Below are 15,738 nucleotides of genomic sequence, written 5' to 3' on the forward strand. Positions count from 1 at the left end.
ATAAAATTATTATTTTGTGATTAATGGCACACGCTGGGTTGACTCGCGATTAGCTCCGAACAGAAATATCCAATGTAACTTCGTGGTTTGGAAACGAAAGAAGGAAAACGCTTCCGGTATTGCCTGTAACGTGAATTTAAATTGCTCATTACAATATAGACATTTAGACATTTTCTTTCGAAGAATGCACGCCGCTTTTCCACCCGAGTTCTCGCAGTGTTTTAGACATAATTAATTTTATAGAGAATCCGTAAGTTAATGTTAATAATGAAACACTTTCTCCGTGCGCGAGCCAATTTCGCCAACGCCAACGGTTCATCCATCTCTGAATTAAGAAAGAATCACGAAACGCGCGGCTTCCTTTTGTATTACGCGGCAAGGAGCTCTTTAGCAGCTCGTTGTCCGAGTGTCTGAGAAGACACTCTCGACGCACTTCCACTTCAGACAGACACCGACTGAGCCATTAACTTCTCATTAGCCGGCCACAACGATGAACGTCAGTGTCTTTGTCTTTCGCGACTTACTCGCCGACACGAGAGCATTGTATGTACGAGAGATTTTTTTTTTTTTAGCTTTAAGACTTATAAAAATATTATTATAAAATTCTTAATAGTACTTAACGTCTAGCCATCAAAACGAAAAATAAATATGTAGTTTTCTTGAATAATATATTTATAAATTTTTCTGAAAGAGAATTATTACTTAGAAACTCGATACTTTTGTAAGAGTTTTAGACATTTTTAAAGATTTTTTAAGAGGAAAAATAAATTAAAACCTTGTCTTAATTACACTGAAAAATTCTAAAAAAATGCGGTACTGCCTTAAAAAAAAAAAAAATATATATATATATATATGCGCATTATATTTATATTTAAAAATAGAAGACCGGAATTAATATAATGCACAGGGCAAGTGTTTCTTATTAATTTTATTGTCACTTTGATTTACGCGAAGAAAGCTCGTCTATGCTTCTTCGGCTATTAAAGTGGCATTATTCCGTCGTTACATCTATCCGCTCGTTTCAATCTTTGCGCGCGTGCACATATTATTATATCGTAATCAATTTTAACGACTTCTCCGTCTCGTTCAGTGTACACCGTAAATCCTATCTCGCGCTCGCGACGAATGCGGATCCCCAACGAAGGGTCGTTATGTCCTGACGGAGCGCGTGATCTCGGACGATAACCATTGTCCGCCGAAACAAGGGTTACCCATCTTGCCTTCTAATCCGCGCAGCGAAAAACGACGATGGGCTCGATAAAATTCGTATTTGCGGCATTATTTCTCGCGGACGTCCAGCAACATGCATGATTCATGCGAGGTGAGAGCGTGAATACCAAGGAAAAGGTTTAAAGCGTTCATATACCTTACCTGCATGCCGCCGGTGGGCGTACACGATCCTTCTGCGGACCTTCGTGGTGCAAGGACCTTCAAGGTTACCTGCCGCTGTTATTTCGATCGATATGGTATGCACGTAACCTACTCTCTAAGCCTCATCCTTCAGGACCTGTCATCGATGGCCTTGAAAATGAAGCTTAAACTAGTCTAGAATTCCTCCCTCGTCTTTCTCTCTCTCTTTCTCTCTCTCACCTTCTCGTGAACTTTAAGAATTCCGGTTGTAATGGATAAGTGATCCCAGCAAATATATATGACCAGATATTTTTTATCCGTCTATTATTAACATTTTATAAAGCTATTTTAATCTTGCTCAATGCATTTTTATTAAAAAAAAAAGAAATAGCGTTGTTACCTAATGAAATTTATACTGTACAAGAAACGTGCGCCTTTCGTAATGTGTCGTACTTCCACGATAATCTGTCAATCTGTCCTCGATAATGTTCTTGGATCTCATATCCTCTTTTTGCTTCCCTTTCACTGCCCCTTACTTCTGGCATCATATGGTCCATTCGAGGCTGATGAACATGCATCGCGACGCGCCGAGAGCAGGTCGTATTTTCGTTGATAATTAAGACACAGTTGTCGCGACAACGAACATGCAATAAACATGTTTTTCCCTGCACGATGACTAATGATTCGTCGCGTCTTTTGTAACATGATAAAGAGTAAATGCATTTAACCCGTATACTTAAACGTGACAATAGCGGCCCACTTTTTTGCGCCGGTCCCGAGACGTCGTCGACACCGGAGAGAATATAATCGATCGTGTCGTAAATTAATTGCAGCGCTAAAACGAAATTGCTTAGTAAATTATTGTTATCGTTAACGACGATCGCACACGACGCTTCGGCCTCCGTCAGTCTATTTCGGTTACGCTTTTATCCCATTGCACCTCGTCGAGAGACCGATTATTGCTTATTAACGAAGCGACCGGTCGCCGGCAGAGTTATTGGAAGCGCGCCGTGATTGCATTTAATCGACATTTAATGGATCCGGAGAAGCGATCGTCGCGGATGAGATACACCCAGCAGGCAGAGAAAAATCATTTTATCGATCATTCTGTTATTTTCTGTCGCGTGGTCGCACCCAACGCTCGTGCAGCATGTATATAGAGAAAGTTTCTAAAATAAGCGAACTATATATTAAAACAATAAGAAAAGTTAATGATCTGTAATTTTTCTATATTACTGATCACTATCAAACGCTATTTATTATATTTTAATTCTTTGGTTCTTCGCGAAAATCGTTAATTAGCGCTGTAAAAATGTCCCTGTTAAATTTCTTGTATAATTATTGTATTCCATTTTCTTTTTGAAAAGAAAAAAAATAACCTTGGGGTATTCTTTTTGATCACGATCGGTTACCATTTTCCCTGAAAGTCCTTGCGATTTTTCGCGATGTTCGACGGAAGAAGTCCCGCGAAGATGTAAATTGTATATAGCTGGCCGTACCGCGTCTCGTTCCCGCGGCGATTTGCATATTCCACGCTTTTCGATATCTGTCCGAGCCGGTGTACCACATCTGGCGTTTCGAGGTAAGTATTACACTCTCATGGCGGCGAAACGTAACCAGCCCAGCAGTGCCATTTCCCACCGGTATCTGCCCATCGCGGCTCGGACTCTCGCGGTACCACACTTACATAGCGATTTTCCGACGAGCGTATGCAATTTTTCTCTCGCTATTTTTTTCCACACGCACGGATCACGTAAATAATTTTCTACACTCCCATCCTAAATTCACCGCATTAACGATAAATTTTCCCGCGTTAATGACGATTTCGCACGCGAGATTTTCTACGCGCGAATGACGATTTTCTATGCAGGCTTTTTTTTCGCACGGGGATTGTCGATGAAACTGGTTCCGCTCAATATATGTGATGTACTGCACGCGAGTGCAACAATCGCGCTAATACCAACGCGGCACGCCACATTTTTCCGGCGAAATTTCGCGAGCGGCGAATTTTTCACGATTTCGCTCGCGAAAGGTCGCAGAACTAAAAGAGCGCGACGTCGTCTGTTCGAGTGCTAAGAGCAGAACAAAGTCAACGACCGGCTGTTAATCGACTTTACATGATAATAGGCCGAAGCGAATCGTGCCACGGTTGCCTCCTCTAGAAAGTTCGATTCGTGTGCAGGAAAGTCGATTACTTCGAGAGACAAGAGGCTGCTCGAAGACCTACGACGCTCCGATAGTGTCCCTTTTAAGCCGGACTTGCCGCAACGAGCCCCGGAACGAAGGAACGCGAGCACGTCTTGTGTTCTCCAGTCTCCTAATCCTCTCGGCATCGAACCTTTATTTATTAGCTCCGCTATGCCGTTCACTATCTTCTGACCTATTTTCATTTTTATATCGTAATAATTCTCTATGACTTATCCATTTTGACGTTCTCACATTTTACTCTTACTTTCTACGCTTTTAAACTTGTTCCGTTCTCGATGCGCTTATGCACTCTTACGATTCAAACAGAGTGTATTTAAAAATTTTTAAGATTTTTTTTTTTTTTTATTGTTGTTGAAGATACAATATAAATTTTCGGTTACATTTTATAAGTTTACTCTACGCGAACGAAAGCCAGTTTCAACGACGAACAATTATTTTACACGGACGCAAGCACAAGAAATTCTTTCCCTTATTTTCTCAGTTCTGACGTAATAAAACAAGACTCTTAACTCCGAGAAGGTGAGGTAGCTCGTAAACATCGTATAAGGAATAAATTCGTAAGTTAAGAGGTAAATTCTAAGTGGAGAGTCTTGAGTACATGAAGCACGTATTTGAGTAACTTCGCAACGTCGTCCTTATGCCAAGAGGGAAAAAATATGATTTTTATTTTTCGACGAACATAGTTTTCTGTAGAAACCAACAGCCGCGCGTTGATAACACACGCTTTATTAGTCTTGAAAACTTTTATTAATAACATTTTTTTATAAGAAAAAAAAAAAAGGGGAAAAATTATTAATAATCATAATGACTACGAATATTTGGCTTGAAATTAATTATCGCGATGGAAAATTTTATGCGGTGGTTCAACGTATGAGGGAATGAACGGAAAACTTTGGCGTTTGATCGCCGGTCTCACTGGTATTCAGTCGTTATTGGACCGTGGTGAGCACCAGGCATCAGGTGGGCGTAGGTAGTACCTACGCACTCTCCGGCAGAACCCGGAGGCACCTGCGTGCCGCCCACGAGGCAGCCAAGGCACTTCGGGCAAAAGCGTCCCGGACAACCGTTGCCCATTCGATTCGATTAGCCGGCGAGCGATGAAGATCTTAATGTTATTCGCCGCGTAATCGCCCATCTGAAATCTCCGTTTCTCGACGGAGATAGATAAATGGGAAAACGCACGCGCGCGCAGATAATGAAGCTTCCGTATACGCTGGCATATGGCTCGTAGAAGATGCCAACTGCTTACTCCCTGCCCTTCGAAAGAGGCTCTCGCGGGTCGTGCAGTTAAAATGCGATCGTCATGAATCATTCCAGGATATTTTACAACGATGCATATTTCGATTTTACGACGATATTTTTCCGCATGTTTATCTTTAACGGGTTTAAATTTCTATTAGTAAGAATCTTATATTTGACGCTCGAGCTTCTAGATCAAGGAGCAAAGTATTCCACGGGCTTGATCAATGACATAAAAAAAAAAAAAATAAAAAAATAAAACGATCGTCACGTTAATAAATGCAACTTTCGAAATATGCGCGTACTTGTAATAACTACTAGGAAGCGATATTAAAGAGATTAGACTTTGCGCGTGGCTTTCGCGATTTTAGACGAATTGCCGTCAGCTTTGGTCTTTTAGGTTCTTCTTGTAACTATTATTGCCGAGAGAGAACGCCTTTCCTATCAAATTTGATGAATATGCGCGCGCGATCGGCTACTTAAGAAAAAAAGCGCAGATTTCTCTTCTTAATGAAGTTCCACGCGAACGCAAAATAAACATCAATGAGAGATTTATGTATTTTTCTAATTTCGCACTTTCCCATTTCAATCGATCGTTTCGACAAAATTCCGCATTGCGAGTACCCTTCGGAAAATTAGCAACGATTTTAATTCCTTGCAGCAATAAATTTTTTATTATATTCTTTTTGTAATTATTAATAATAATAATTATTTTTTCTTGACGTGTGCAAAACTTTTTATCGATATGCGATATATTATCCTGGGAAATGGAAAGGCTGACCGGGTTTGATACAAAATTATAAGATACAAGACATAATCGTTCCAAGAATCATCTTTCTACCCAAGATTCCGCGCCTCCGCATTATTTCTATAAATCGTGAATCATAGCCTTTGTGATAGGTTTTGAATCGTAAATCACAGCTTGGTATTTTAAGGCACTTAATTAATCGTATCATAATTCGCTCTATTACGTAAGTAAAAGGATCTTTATATAAATAAGCGAAAGAATAGCTTGCTGCATCATTAAACGTGGGCTAGCAGTCACCGACAAAAAAAAGAAAAAAAATATCGTTGTTACAACATTTTCCGAAACCGCAAGTGTTTGAATACCCTCGCGACCACTCACATCATCTAATTAAAAAAATGTTTAAAGTGTCCCATTAATATGCGCCTTGTATTCCACACGCAAACAACTCGTTTCGCCCACCTCCGATTATTTATCGAATAATTAATTGTGTAAATTTGATCATATCGAGACAACAGTGCGCATCGTTAACGCTTCATGTACCACGCGTTACGTTCGCTCCTTGCCGCAGATGCATATGAAGATGCATAACAAGATGCGTGACAAATCAATTCAACTAGTACATCCGTTTCTAAATATATCTGCATGACGCCTCGTATTTGCGAGAGCGTTACTAATTAAAACGCGTACTGCTAATTTTGTCGAATCTTGTTAAAATCGTAACAAAAAGAAAAATTGTCAGGTGTCAGTTGCAATTTCAATTTCACAAATATATTTGTCTCGAAGTGTGATAAGATCAACGTGTTAATTTCCTTTAAGATACGTACACATATAAATTTTTTTTTTTTTTTTGCATAGACGCGAACGGCATGCGATGCGCATTACATATTTTTTATCGTAGCGAGCTTTACAATATTTTACGATACATTTTATTGCGTGTCCTTCGACGACGCAAGGATATCATTTTTATACAAAATGTAACGCGTCCCCGAGATGGGACGATCTTGAGTCATTCTTTCCTGTTGAGAATTAAGATTTGCTCACGCGTCGTCACGTAAATAATTCCTTACGAGATCCATGCGCGCGTACGTGTACTCGTTCTATTTATACGCAATCCGCGTGTTCGCCGGCAATAAAATCGTGGCGCAAATTTGGATGAGGTAAGGTCATCAGCGTGAGAGCGTGGGAGTACTTTCACCGCGATGTAAACGTTATTACGGCCAAAGCGAAAAACGCGAAACATAATACCGAAGGCTGGCCTCGCTAAGAGAGGCGCCCGTTAAAATTCCGCACGTTGACAAATCGCGTGTCTCCTTCCCGGCATTCAGAATAACGACAAAGGGTGCGACATACCGGTCTATCGGCGTTAATCACGATCGAACAGCTGGACCGGTACGAGTATTATCGTTTGCAGTCGATTCGACCTTTTTTTTCGTAGATCTCGTTTCTATACATATTTGCCCGTTAAATCCTCTGTCTCCACCTGGACTTTACGACCCGTATCTATTTGTTACGTAATATTTATGGATGATATAAAATTCGCCATAAAATTGTTATGTTCCGGCGTAAAGTCCGCAATTGAATTCTCGATGTCGAAAAAAAAATTACGTATATTACCAAAAGTAAATATTACACGGCGCACCCGCGCTCATGTAATCTATAAATACCTTTTCTCTTAAAGTAAAGTGAAAAGTGATACGTGAATTTAAATGTGGATTTTATATACGCCACCGAAAAGGGTCTCCAATTAATAACGCAATTAATTGCCAATTAGTATTGATAAGACTTTATGGATTTCGGGAAATTAAAACTATTGCGTGAAACAAGCATTAAATGATATAAAGATTTATTATTTGATTAACAAACGCGTTGATAATTATCATAGCAATTTCAACTACGGACAGATATTTAAGTCATTTTCAATCTTCGGTTGAGATAACCGGATATCAATTCTTGCTTCTTAGAGTAATCGAAAGCGTTTTGAATTTAACAAAAAGGACTCTCGTTGACCGAAGAAAATACGCACAAGCGCTCTCGCGGCTTTTACGCTAATACCTATAAACTCCGACCCAATCGTCGCTGTTATTATCGAGACTACTACGGTCGATCGTAAATCTCTCGCACGACGGCTGGACGTTTCGAAAATGGCTCCTTCCGAGATTCGCGCGCGGACTCGGACTTGAGGGGAGGCGTGTGTGCATACTAATGCACACTCACACTGTCGCACATATACCGCTGGTATACACCATTGTTGGTACTCTCGAGGAGAGCTGTCTTGCCATATGCGGCAAGGCCGCCCGTCCGTGTGGTACTGGACCTCATAACGGGCTCCGTATACTCTCTTGCTGCCATCGCGGAAAAAAAAACCCGGAAAATAATCAAATTTCGTATCATATCTCTCGGTCCTTGCACGTAAATAATTAATTATTATACATTGATTTACTTAAAAAAAAAAAAACTTAAGGAAATTATATCACAGAAGTGAAATTTGCAGGTAGGAGAAAAAGATTAAAAAAAAAATAAAATGCACGATTGGTTTTTGTTAAGGCCTTTTATTAATCTTTTTATATAGTTTTTGGTCAATTTACAACTGTTCGTAGATAAAATAATGTAACATAGGCAACGTTGCATATAATCATAATAGCAATTAATCTTCATTATTCTCTTGATGATAATAATCATAATAATTATACTAATAGTAATCGTCGTCATTATAGCGATAGCTGCAATAATAATATTAATATTGGGATAAACGTCGATATTGCTTAATCGTTAACGCGCACGGCCGTGAAATCGCTGGGGTTACAAAAAGCTTAAGACTAAGGATTAACCGTCCGGCGCTTAAAGATATTGCGCGCTATAACGAGGGAACGCGTTCTCTTATTACCAGAGCATTCTGATACACCGTTACAATGTGTCATGTGACTTTTAAGAAGAAAAGCGAAACTTAGCCGAGCGCAAATTTCGCAAAAACGCAAAGACTTCTTGTGTGATCGTCTCGAATCAATCGGATTATCGAATATCAATACGCGAGTACTCGAGACTTCGTCGCGACACTGCGTTGCACTATCGTACGATTCTTCAATATGAAATCGAATACAGTTATCTTTTTTTGTCCAATAAATGGACAAATATAGTTTTTCATATTTATTGTTCTATATTCATTCTATCTCATAAACGAAATACGTGCATGGCGAATATATCGATTAAATTGTGAACTGATGCTATTAAGAAAAGTATGATTTTTGAAGAAAAATTTTATCGTAAATATCTTTTCGCGTGAGTGCAAACGATATGAACGTCAGTGCCCGGTTATTTCTGATTTTTGCTGAGAATGATGTTCGGTAAAAGTCAATTGTCTCGAATACTTAACCCTTCAGTTCTCCGTGAAAATGTGAAGAATATTCATAAGATATGTGAACGCCACATAACATCGATATATCTGTATTATTTAAGCGACTTTTGATTCTTTTTCTTAATATAGCTTCCAAAAAATCCGTAGTCTACGCTATTTTTCTACGCATCGAGAAGTTCAAATATAAAAATACGTATTTTTTTTCTTTTTTTTTTCTTTTCTCGTAAACTAACGAGCGAGATGCAACAAATAACTCGTGTTAATCGCGACGATAATTATCGAAGGGTTAAGTCAACTTAACTTAGCAAAATATATTTTACACTTAGAAAACAAAGATATGCTTCTAACAATGAATTCATTGTATTTACAGAAGATGGAACGCCTTGTCCATGCAGCACCGAACTCCAGTCGCAGGTAAGCCTGTCATGTTTTCCCCGACCATCCGCGCGTACGTATATGCGTACGAATATCATTGCAAACCTTTATTAAAGCGGACTAATTGATGCACACAACGGCCGTCTACAGACTAGAGATCAATTTAATAATTATAAGCCGGGTAAAAGATTTGTCACCAAAAGCTATTGAAAGGGACATATTTACAGACAGTGTAAGGTTTCCGTACATGCGTATACAAAACACGACACATCATCTGTACGCGTAAGACGTACATAGGAAATCGTTCGAATTCCGAATAAGGCAAAGACGACTCGTGTCCGTCGCGGCTAATCCACGCTGTATCGGGATACTTGCCTCGGTTCTCACGTGTTTTCCATAGCGATCGGCAGTAAAAACGTACATTTAATCGGATGATTAAAGAAAATTTTCCTAAAATCACCGGTGGCGGTAATAAACGGAGAAAGAGGCCGATAATATCATCATCGTTCGAATATCGGAAATGCTTTAACTAACAGCCGTCGTATATGACCGTCTACTACACATTGTGATACTAAAAAATATTCCTCTTCCGTGCTATTCGTCGATAAAATAAACCTTTTTTTTTTTTCTCTTTATCTTAATCCGTTACTAAGACACTTGGTAAAAAACTTGGCGCTACGCTTGCGTTTGGTATAAAAAACAGTTAAACACTGGAATGGCATCCATCCGACGACACACGTCGCTATCTACATAATGCAGTCTGCTTCAAATTGAGCGGACGGGGCGAAGGGAAAGGGGGTTATTGTTTGATTTTTTTTTTTTTTTTTTTAAATTTATTCAAGGGATCTCTTATTCGATTTGCAATAATCAATTCCTTCTCACCTACTTCTCGCATTCTTTTCGACTCGTTTCTTCTTCTTCAGCGAGGTCATTAACGTACGATAAATCATTTTTGATAAATATATTCGATAAACTATATAACCGTTCAAATAAAAATGATTAGGCGTTACTGATCGCGTAGAAATTGAGCATGCAATTACTATATTCTTCCGGCGACCATTTGTATTTTCCGATTATATGATATTGAAGATCGGTACCGCCAATTGATCGTAATAATCCTTAAAATATCACACTTTGATTTGTCGATCAAAAGAATAAGGCTATAAAATTTAATTTTATTTCCATCGCAATCAAGACGTCTGACCTTAACTATCAAATCGAATCAAGAATCAAGCACGACGAGAAGCGCAATTACTTACGCGCGCGCGCGCCTGGTTGCTCTTATTAATGTTAGCGTCTACTCGATCAGTCTAACTTAGCCTAACACGCGAAGGCTACCCGGTATATCTCGACCTTCGTGATCGAAAGGGAAGAACCACCCTCAGACACTATCCGACGTTACGGACATCGGTCTCTTGTAGGAGAGGGCGCGAGGTACCGGTATCCTCGAGTATCCTTCCTGTGGTTTCGGATCTTTTCGAGGGCTAACCGATACATGAACATCCTGGGGCACTGTCATAGCACCGTTAGTGTCCACCCACACTTTGGCAAAATCCATATCCTCGACGCCATCGGTCGAGCTAGTCTGATAGTCTCTTAAGAGGCCCTGCAGCTTCTGCACCATTTGACGCTCGTCCTTCAAGTCGCCCAATTTCTGTAAAATCTGATCGAGCAATGGATTCGTCGCTTTAGTAGGGGACGATTGGAGGGAAGCGGTACCCGTGGCGGAGGGTCTGATCCTCCTGCCGTTTCTGTCATATTGAGCACCGAAGCTCGCACTTGGCCGGGATTGCAAGCTCTGTCTACCTGGACTTTTGCGCGAGAAACTCGGCGTCGTAGCGCACGTGGCCGGCGTGGATTTCGGGTCTAAAAAAGTATCCGTTTGAATGCTAGCCCGCCGCCTGGTCTGTCGGCCGTTCCACGTAGCACTACTGCCGACTGGCGCTTTGGAAGATTTAGGTATTGTTATCGGCGACGACACTTTACTCAGACTCCCAGTTGGTGTTAATTTTCGCAGCGTCCCATAACTTCCGTTAGTCTTATTGCGAATGGAACCACCGCGGTTCAGCGGGCTATTTTCCGGGCTAGAATTATTTTCTTTAGGTGTTTTACTACCGGATGACGCTTTAGATAAATTACTATTTTCACGCGCAATAGAACCGGCGCGAGGAGTCCTGTCGCCGCCTGTCGACGAGGACGTCACGCTTCTAGACGGCGACGAAACTCGTAAGGGGCTCACTAGTCTATCTTTTCGAACTACCTTGCGCAATCCGGTCTCGATGCTGTCGGTCTCCACGCCTGATCTCTCTTCGGATTCTGCTTTCAGAGGTTGCTCTGAAACAGAAAAGAAAAGACGCGTGCTGTTATGCCGAAATCATTAATATTTAATTGAAATTTTTTAATTAATTAGTTATTTCGATATTAATTTTTGAGATTTATTTCAAAATCGTCTGCTTTGTATTTTTCTTTGCTACGCCGAGCGGAGTGTTCAGGTCACCGGGTTAAGCTAAAGTCGTTTCAGTCCGTTCAACTTGTTACGGGGAAAAGCATCGGGACGATCGAAGAAGCGGGTCGCGGCTGGCTGCCGCGAACTTTTTCTACTCGCGGCAATGCGTCAACCGCGTCAAATGAGTCGAGTGCGCCTCGAGTGCGCGATTGCTCGCGCGTGTTCAAGGCGAGAGCGTACGACGAGAGTGTTATCCAGGATCGACCGGCGGCGATTGTTCCGAGGACAGGTTGTTGGAGATCGCCCACGTTTCGAGCGATCCCTCGTATAATCGGCGGTTATACCACCGGCTAAATGTCAGCCCGGCCCAGGAGGTGCACGGTTTTACAACGCGTTCTGCGTGCCCGGGTACTTTCAATATTAATCCTCCGCAGGGTGGTCCAGATGCCGGGCCGGGCGCCCGCGAACGATTTGTAAAGAGAGAGTCCGACGTAATTCGCGGGAGAATGCCCTTGTACGTTCGAACAGACGCGCGAGACGCGAGCTACCATCGAAATCTCGTATGCGTGGTATCTGCCGTGCTCGCGACTGACAGGACGGTCCTCGATAAATCGATAAAGGCCCGCCTGATCCCACGTCAACGGGACGTAATTAATGCGAGACGTTCAAATAGCGAAACGCACGCGTGTCGTACGTGTGCGTGGATTCGTATAAATTCTCAATAATTTGTGCACATTGTATGTAAATCGCGTGGGATTTATGCGACAGCTCGGTCGATCTAGAGATGCAAACTAGACTTCCATCGCGCGGTATCATAAGATAGCTTTTACCGGCTTACTTAAACGTACATATGTACATACGAACCAACGGGACTCGCGGATCTTTACAATTTCTGCTCATTACCAAACTATTACCTAAGATCACCAAAAGGCATTAACAAACGATTTTAGATCACGAGGAAATACCATGAAATTACGTATAAATTGGATTGCCATTTTATCTCTGACGAAATCTCTAAAGACTTTCCCTAAATAGATGTATCATTGTATTTGCAAATGGCTTAGCAAAAGGTTATGAGAAAGATTAGTTTAAAGTACAAGGAATTTATACAAACGAATTTTCTCTATTACTTCGGTGTTGCTCTATTAAAAGCATGTTTTACAAATGTGCTTATTAAACCCAATTAAACTGGCAATTAAAAAAAAAAAAAAAAAAAAGATAATCTTTAAATAATTGATTCTCAAGATTGTAATTTTAATTTATATCACGATTGCTTGTTCTTTCTTATTTTTATTTATTTATTAATTTTTTTTCATGTACAAAGCAACTTTCTCTGCGCGTTTTTTCGCTCTCTTTCTTTTTCGTCTGACAAAGAAAATTTATCGCCTCTATCTACTGTCGCGTAAAGCGAGCCTCTACAGACGAATTAATTCGTCGTTGTCGATATACCCGCGAGATCGACAGGCGGAGATAAACGTCGCGCGCGCGGCGAAGTATTAAATTCCGCTTGTGAACGCGAACGCGCGATTTCGTCCTCTCTATTTTCGCGCACAAAGCAGCTCCTCACTCCCCTCCCTTCGCCGCCTAATCGAATTTAATCTCTCGATTCGCATCGGTCGCGGTTTTTTTTTTGTCCCTCACCCCGACACGCGACATTGCCTCCATCGCTCGCAGCACAATGCGCGTTTGTTCGTCAAGCGCGGCATGCATTTACATCTCTCTCTTTCGCTCTTTATACTTCTCCTTCCGCTCTCCTCTTCTCTCTCTCTTTTTTTTTTTTTTTTTCTATTTTTTTTCCCTCTTTTTTGTCCCCTCACTCCCTTATTAATTTCGATGACTCGCTCGCCGACAACGGCGAGTGCACGTCTCGAAACGCGCGTCGGGCCACTCGAGCTTGATCAACCGTATTCACTCGACAGCGAAAACGAACGTCGCGAGACCTTATCAATCTCCCCGAACAGAACCGATCAATTTTATTATCGAATAAGACGGTGTCTCGGGATACAAATGAAAAGACGAAACGCTTTACTTTCGACGTTGCGAAATACGGGCAGCGGTTTCTGATTGAATTCCGCGCGGGGCCGCGATATTGGGAATATATAAATATGGTATCAACTTACTTTGACAATCGGCAACCGTGGGCGAGCCCTGCGTGCTGGTGGAATTCCCGTTGGCGGTAGACGATTGAACGGCACCGAGACTGCGGTAACCCTCGTCGGACACCTCGCTGCAATTATCCGAGTGCTCTCCGTCACCGTGCGGCGACTTCTGGGTGCTCACGGTCGCGTCTTTGCCGAAAGTCTCGAGGGCTGGCTGTTCCTCTTTACTCGGAGTCGGACTACGGCTGCTGCTCGAATCTTCGCTGCACTTGTAATTGTAGATGGACGGTTCGTACTTCGGCGTGTCGTCTTTTTCAACGGCTCGGCGCGCTACGCCACCCTCCACGACGTATCGTTTCGTGAATTCACCTGGCACCTTAAGTCCGCTCTCCTAAACAACGTGACGAATTTTCAGTTTAATCATTTTTTTTTTCTTTTTTTTCCCTTTCCTTAATGTCTTTTTATTTTAAAAATCACAAGAGAATTATTATAAAACTTTAAAATAAAAAAAAAAGATTTTATTATATCTTTAAAAAAGCTCGGTTTTAATATAATTTTAATTTTTTTTTTTTTGGGGGGGGGAGTTCTATAACAAAAGCCGTGTTAGATTTCGCTAAAAATACGTTTCCTTCCTAGGATAAAAAGCAAAACTTACTCGGCTGTTTTCTTGCGGTTTCCCGTGATACGTCGGCGACCGCGCCTCCTCGTTGGCATTTTTTCTCGGGGGGTCGGTACTCTTCCGCGGTGTCGGACTTCTCGATCTTAGGTTCGCCCTAGGCGTCGGTGACCTTGATCTCTGCTTCGCCACGTCGGTCTGGTGATTCGGGCTCGCTAGCAATTTTCTATGTGGCGTGGGACTTCGCGAGCGCTTCTTCTGCTCGTCGCACGATTGTTGCTGATGTTGCTGCTTGCTGCCGGCTGTCGGCCGGTGAGGTGTGGGCGATCGCGAACGATTGCTGGAAATGCTTCTGGGTGGTGCGTGCAGCTGCGCCGATTGTAGATTCTGTACCGAACCGACGCTCGACGCGGAACTCCGTCGGGTTCTCGGAGGTGATGATCTGGTGGCGGAAACAACGACCGGGCGTTATAGCGGAATTGATGTCGGTCGTTACCGGGTCGTGCCCGGCCGCGTGTGCATCGAAGAATTTTCCGTTTTCGCGATGGCGACGAAATGTCACGACGCGTACAGTACCGCACGTAAGTACGCGAACTTGAGATAAAATCGGGGAGATTTATAGGAAAAGTTACGAACGTCGGTAAATTTACCTCGCCCTTATTTCTCGTAAACGTTAGAGGCGATAGAGCACAATGCGGTACAGCCCGCTTTCACAAAAGACTATTTCTCTTTCATGTAAATCTAATGCACTTATGGACGGCACTGTAAGCCATATAATGTATGCACAACGCGTGTTTATGCATCCATGCATTTTACTACCCTGCGCAGAGTGACTTGCGATAAAATGTTCATAGCTCAGGCAGCGAAGCTAACGCAACGTCGAATTTACAAACTGGATGGTATTTACACTTAAAATGTAGAGATAGGCGTTTCGATAGACTGTGATCATGACTGTATACGATTAGGACTGAATGTCAGATAATTTTAAAATAATACAAATAAAATATTCAGCCGCGTAAAAACAATTCATAAAATATGATAAAATAGGACTAAAAATAAATTTCCAGCGTTGTATAACTTTAATAATAAAATGATAAATAGATGATATTTAATTATAAATTAAAATTGTGATATTGAAAATGGAGAGGTACTCACCGTTCGTAATGTACCTGCGCGTTGCCTAGATCGAAGGATCCACCGGCTTTTTGAATGAGCTTTGCTGAGACCATTGAACGGTGTGCTGAAAGTATAAGCAGAAATCGGTCGTTAGATTTATCGGGATATGATTTATTTAACAAGAAGGGG

The 15,738-nt window shown here is 41.6% G+C and overlaps 1 protein-coding gene across 1 annotated transcript in view; it reads right to left on the reverse strand.

Moving 5' to 3' along the window:
• Nucleotides 1-10,071: 10,071 nt before the first annotated feature.
• The window catches only part of LOC139113435 (GAS2-like protein pickled eggs), a 52,849-nt gene continuing 47,182 nt past the window's right edge, over nucleotides 10,072-15,738 (reverse strand). Inside the window, exons 5-8 of the mRNA XM_070674619.1 lie at nucleotides 15,589-15,673; nucleotides 14,473-14,875; nucleotides 13,839-14,208; nucleotides 10,072-11,606 (exon numbers count right to left, since the gene is read on the reverse strand). Of these exons, the coding sequence (XP_070530720.1) occupies nucleotides 10,654-11,606; nucleotides 13,839-14,208; nucleotides 14,473-14,875; nucleotides 15,589-15,673 (1,811 nt within the window). The 3' untranslated portion in view covers nucleotides 10,072-10,653. The remainder of the gene's footprint in view (nucleotides 11,607-13,838; nucleotides 14,209-14,472; nucleotides 14,876-15,588; nucleotides 15,674-15,738) is intronic.

The sequence above is a fragment of the Cardiocondyla obscurior genome, linkage group LG02 (genome assembly GCF_019399895.1).
Source record: "Cardiocondyla obscurior isolate alpha-2009 linkage group LG02, Cobs3.1, whole genome shotgun sequence".
In the NCBI taxonomy this organism is placed as follows: Eukaryota; Metazoa; Arthropoda; class Insecta; order Hymenoptera; family Formicidae; genus Cardiocondyla; species Cardiocondyla obscurior.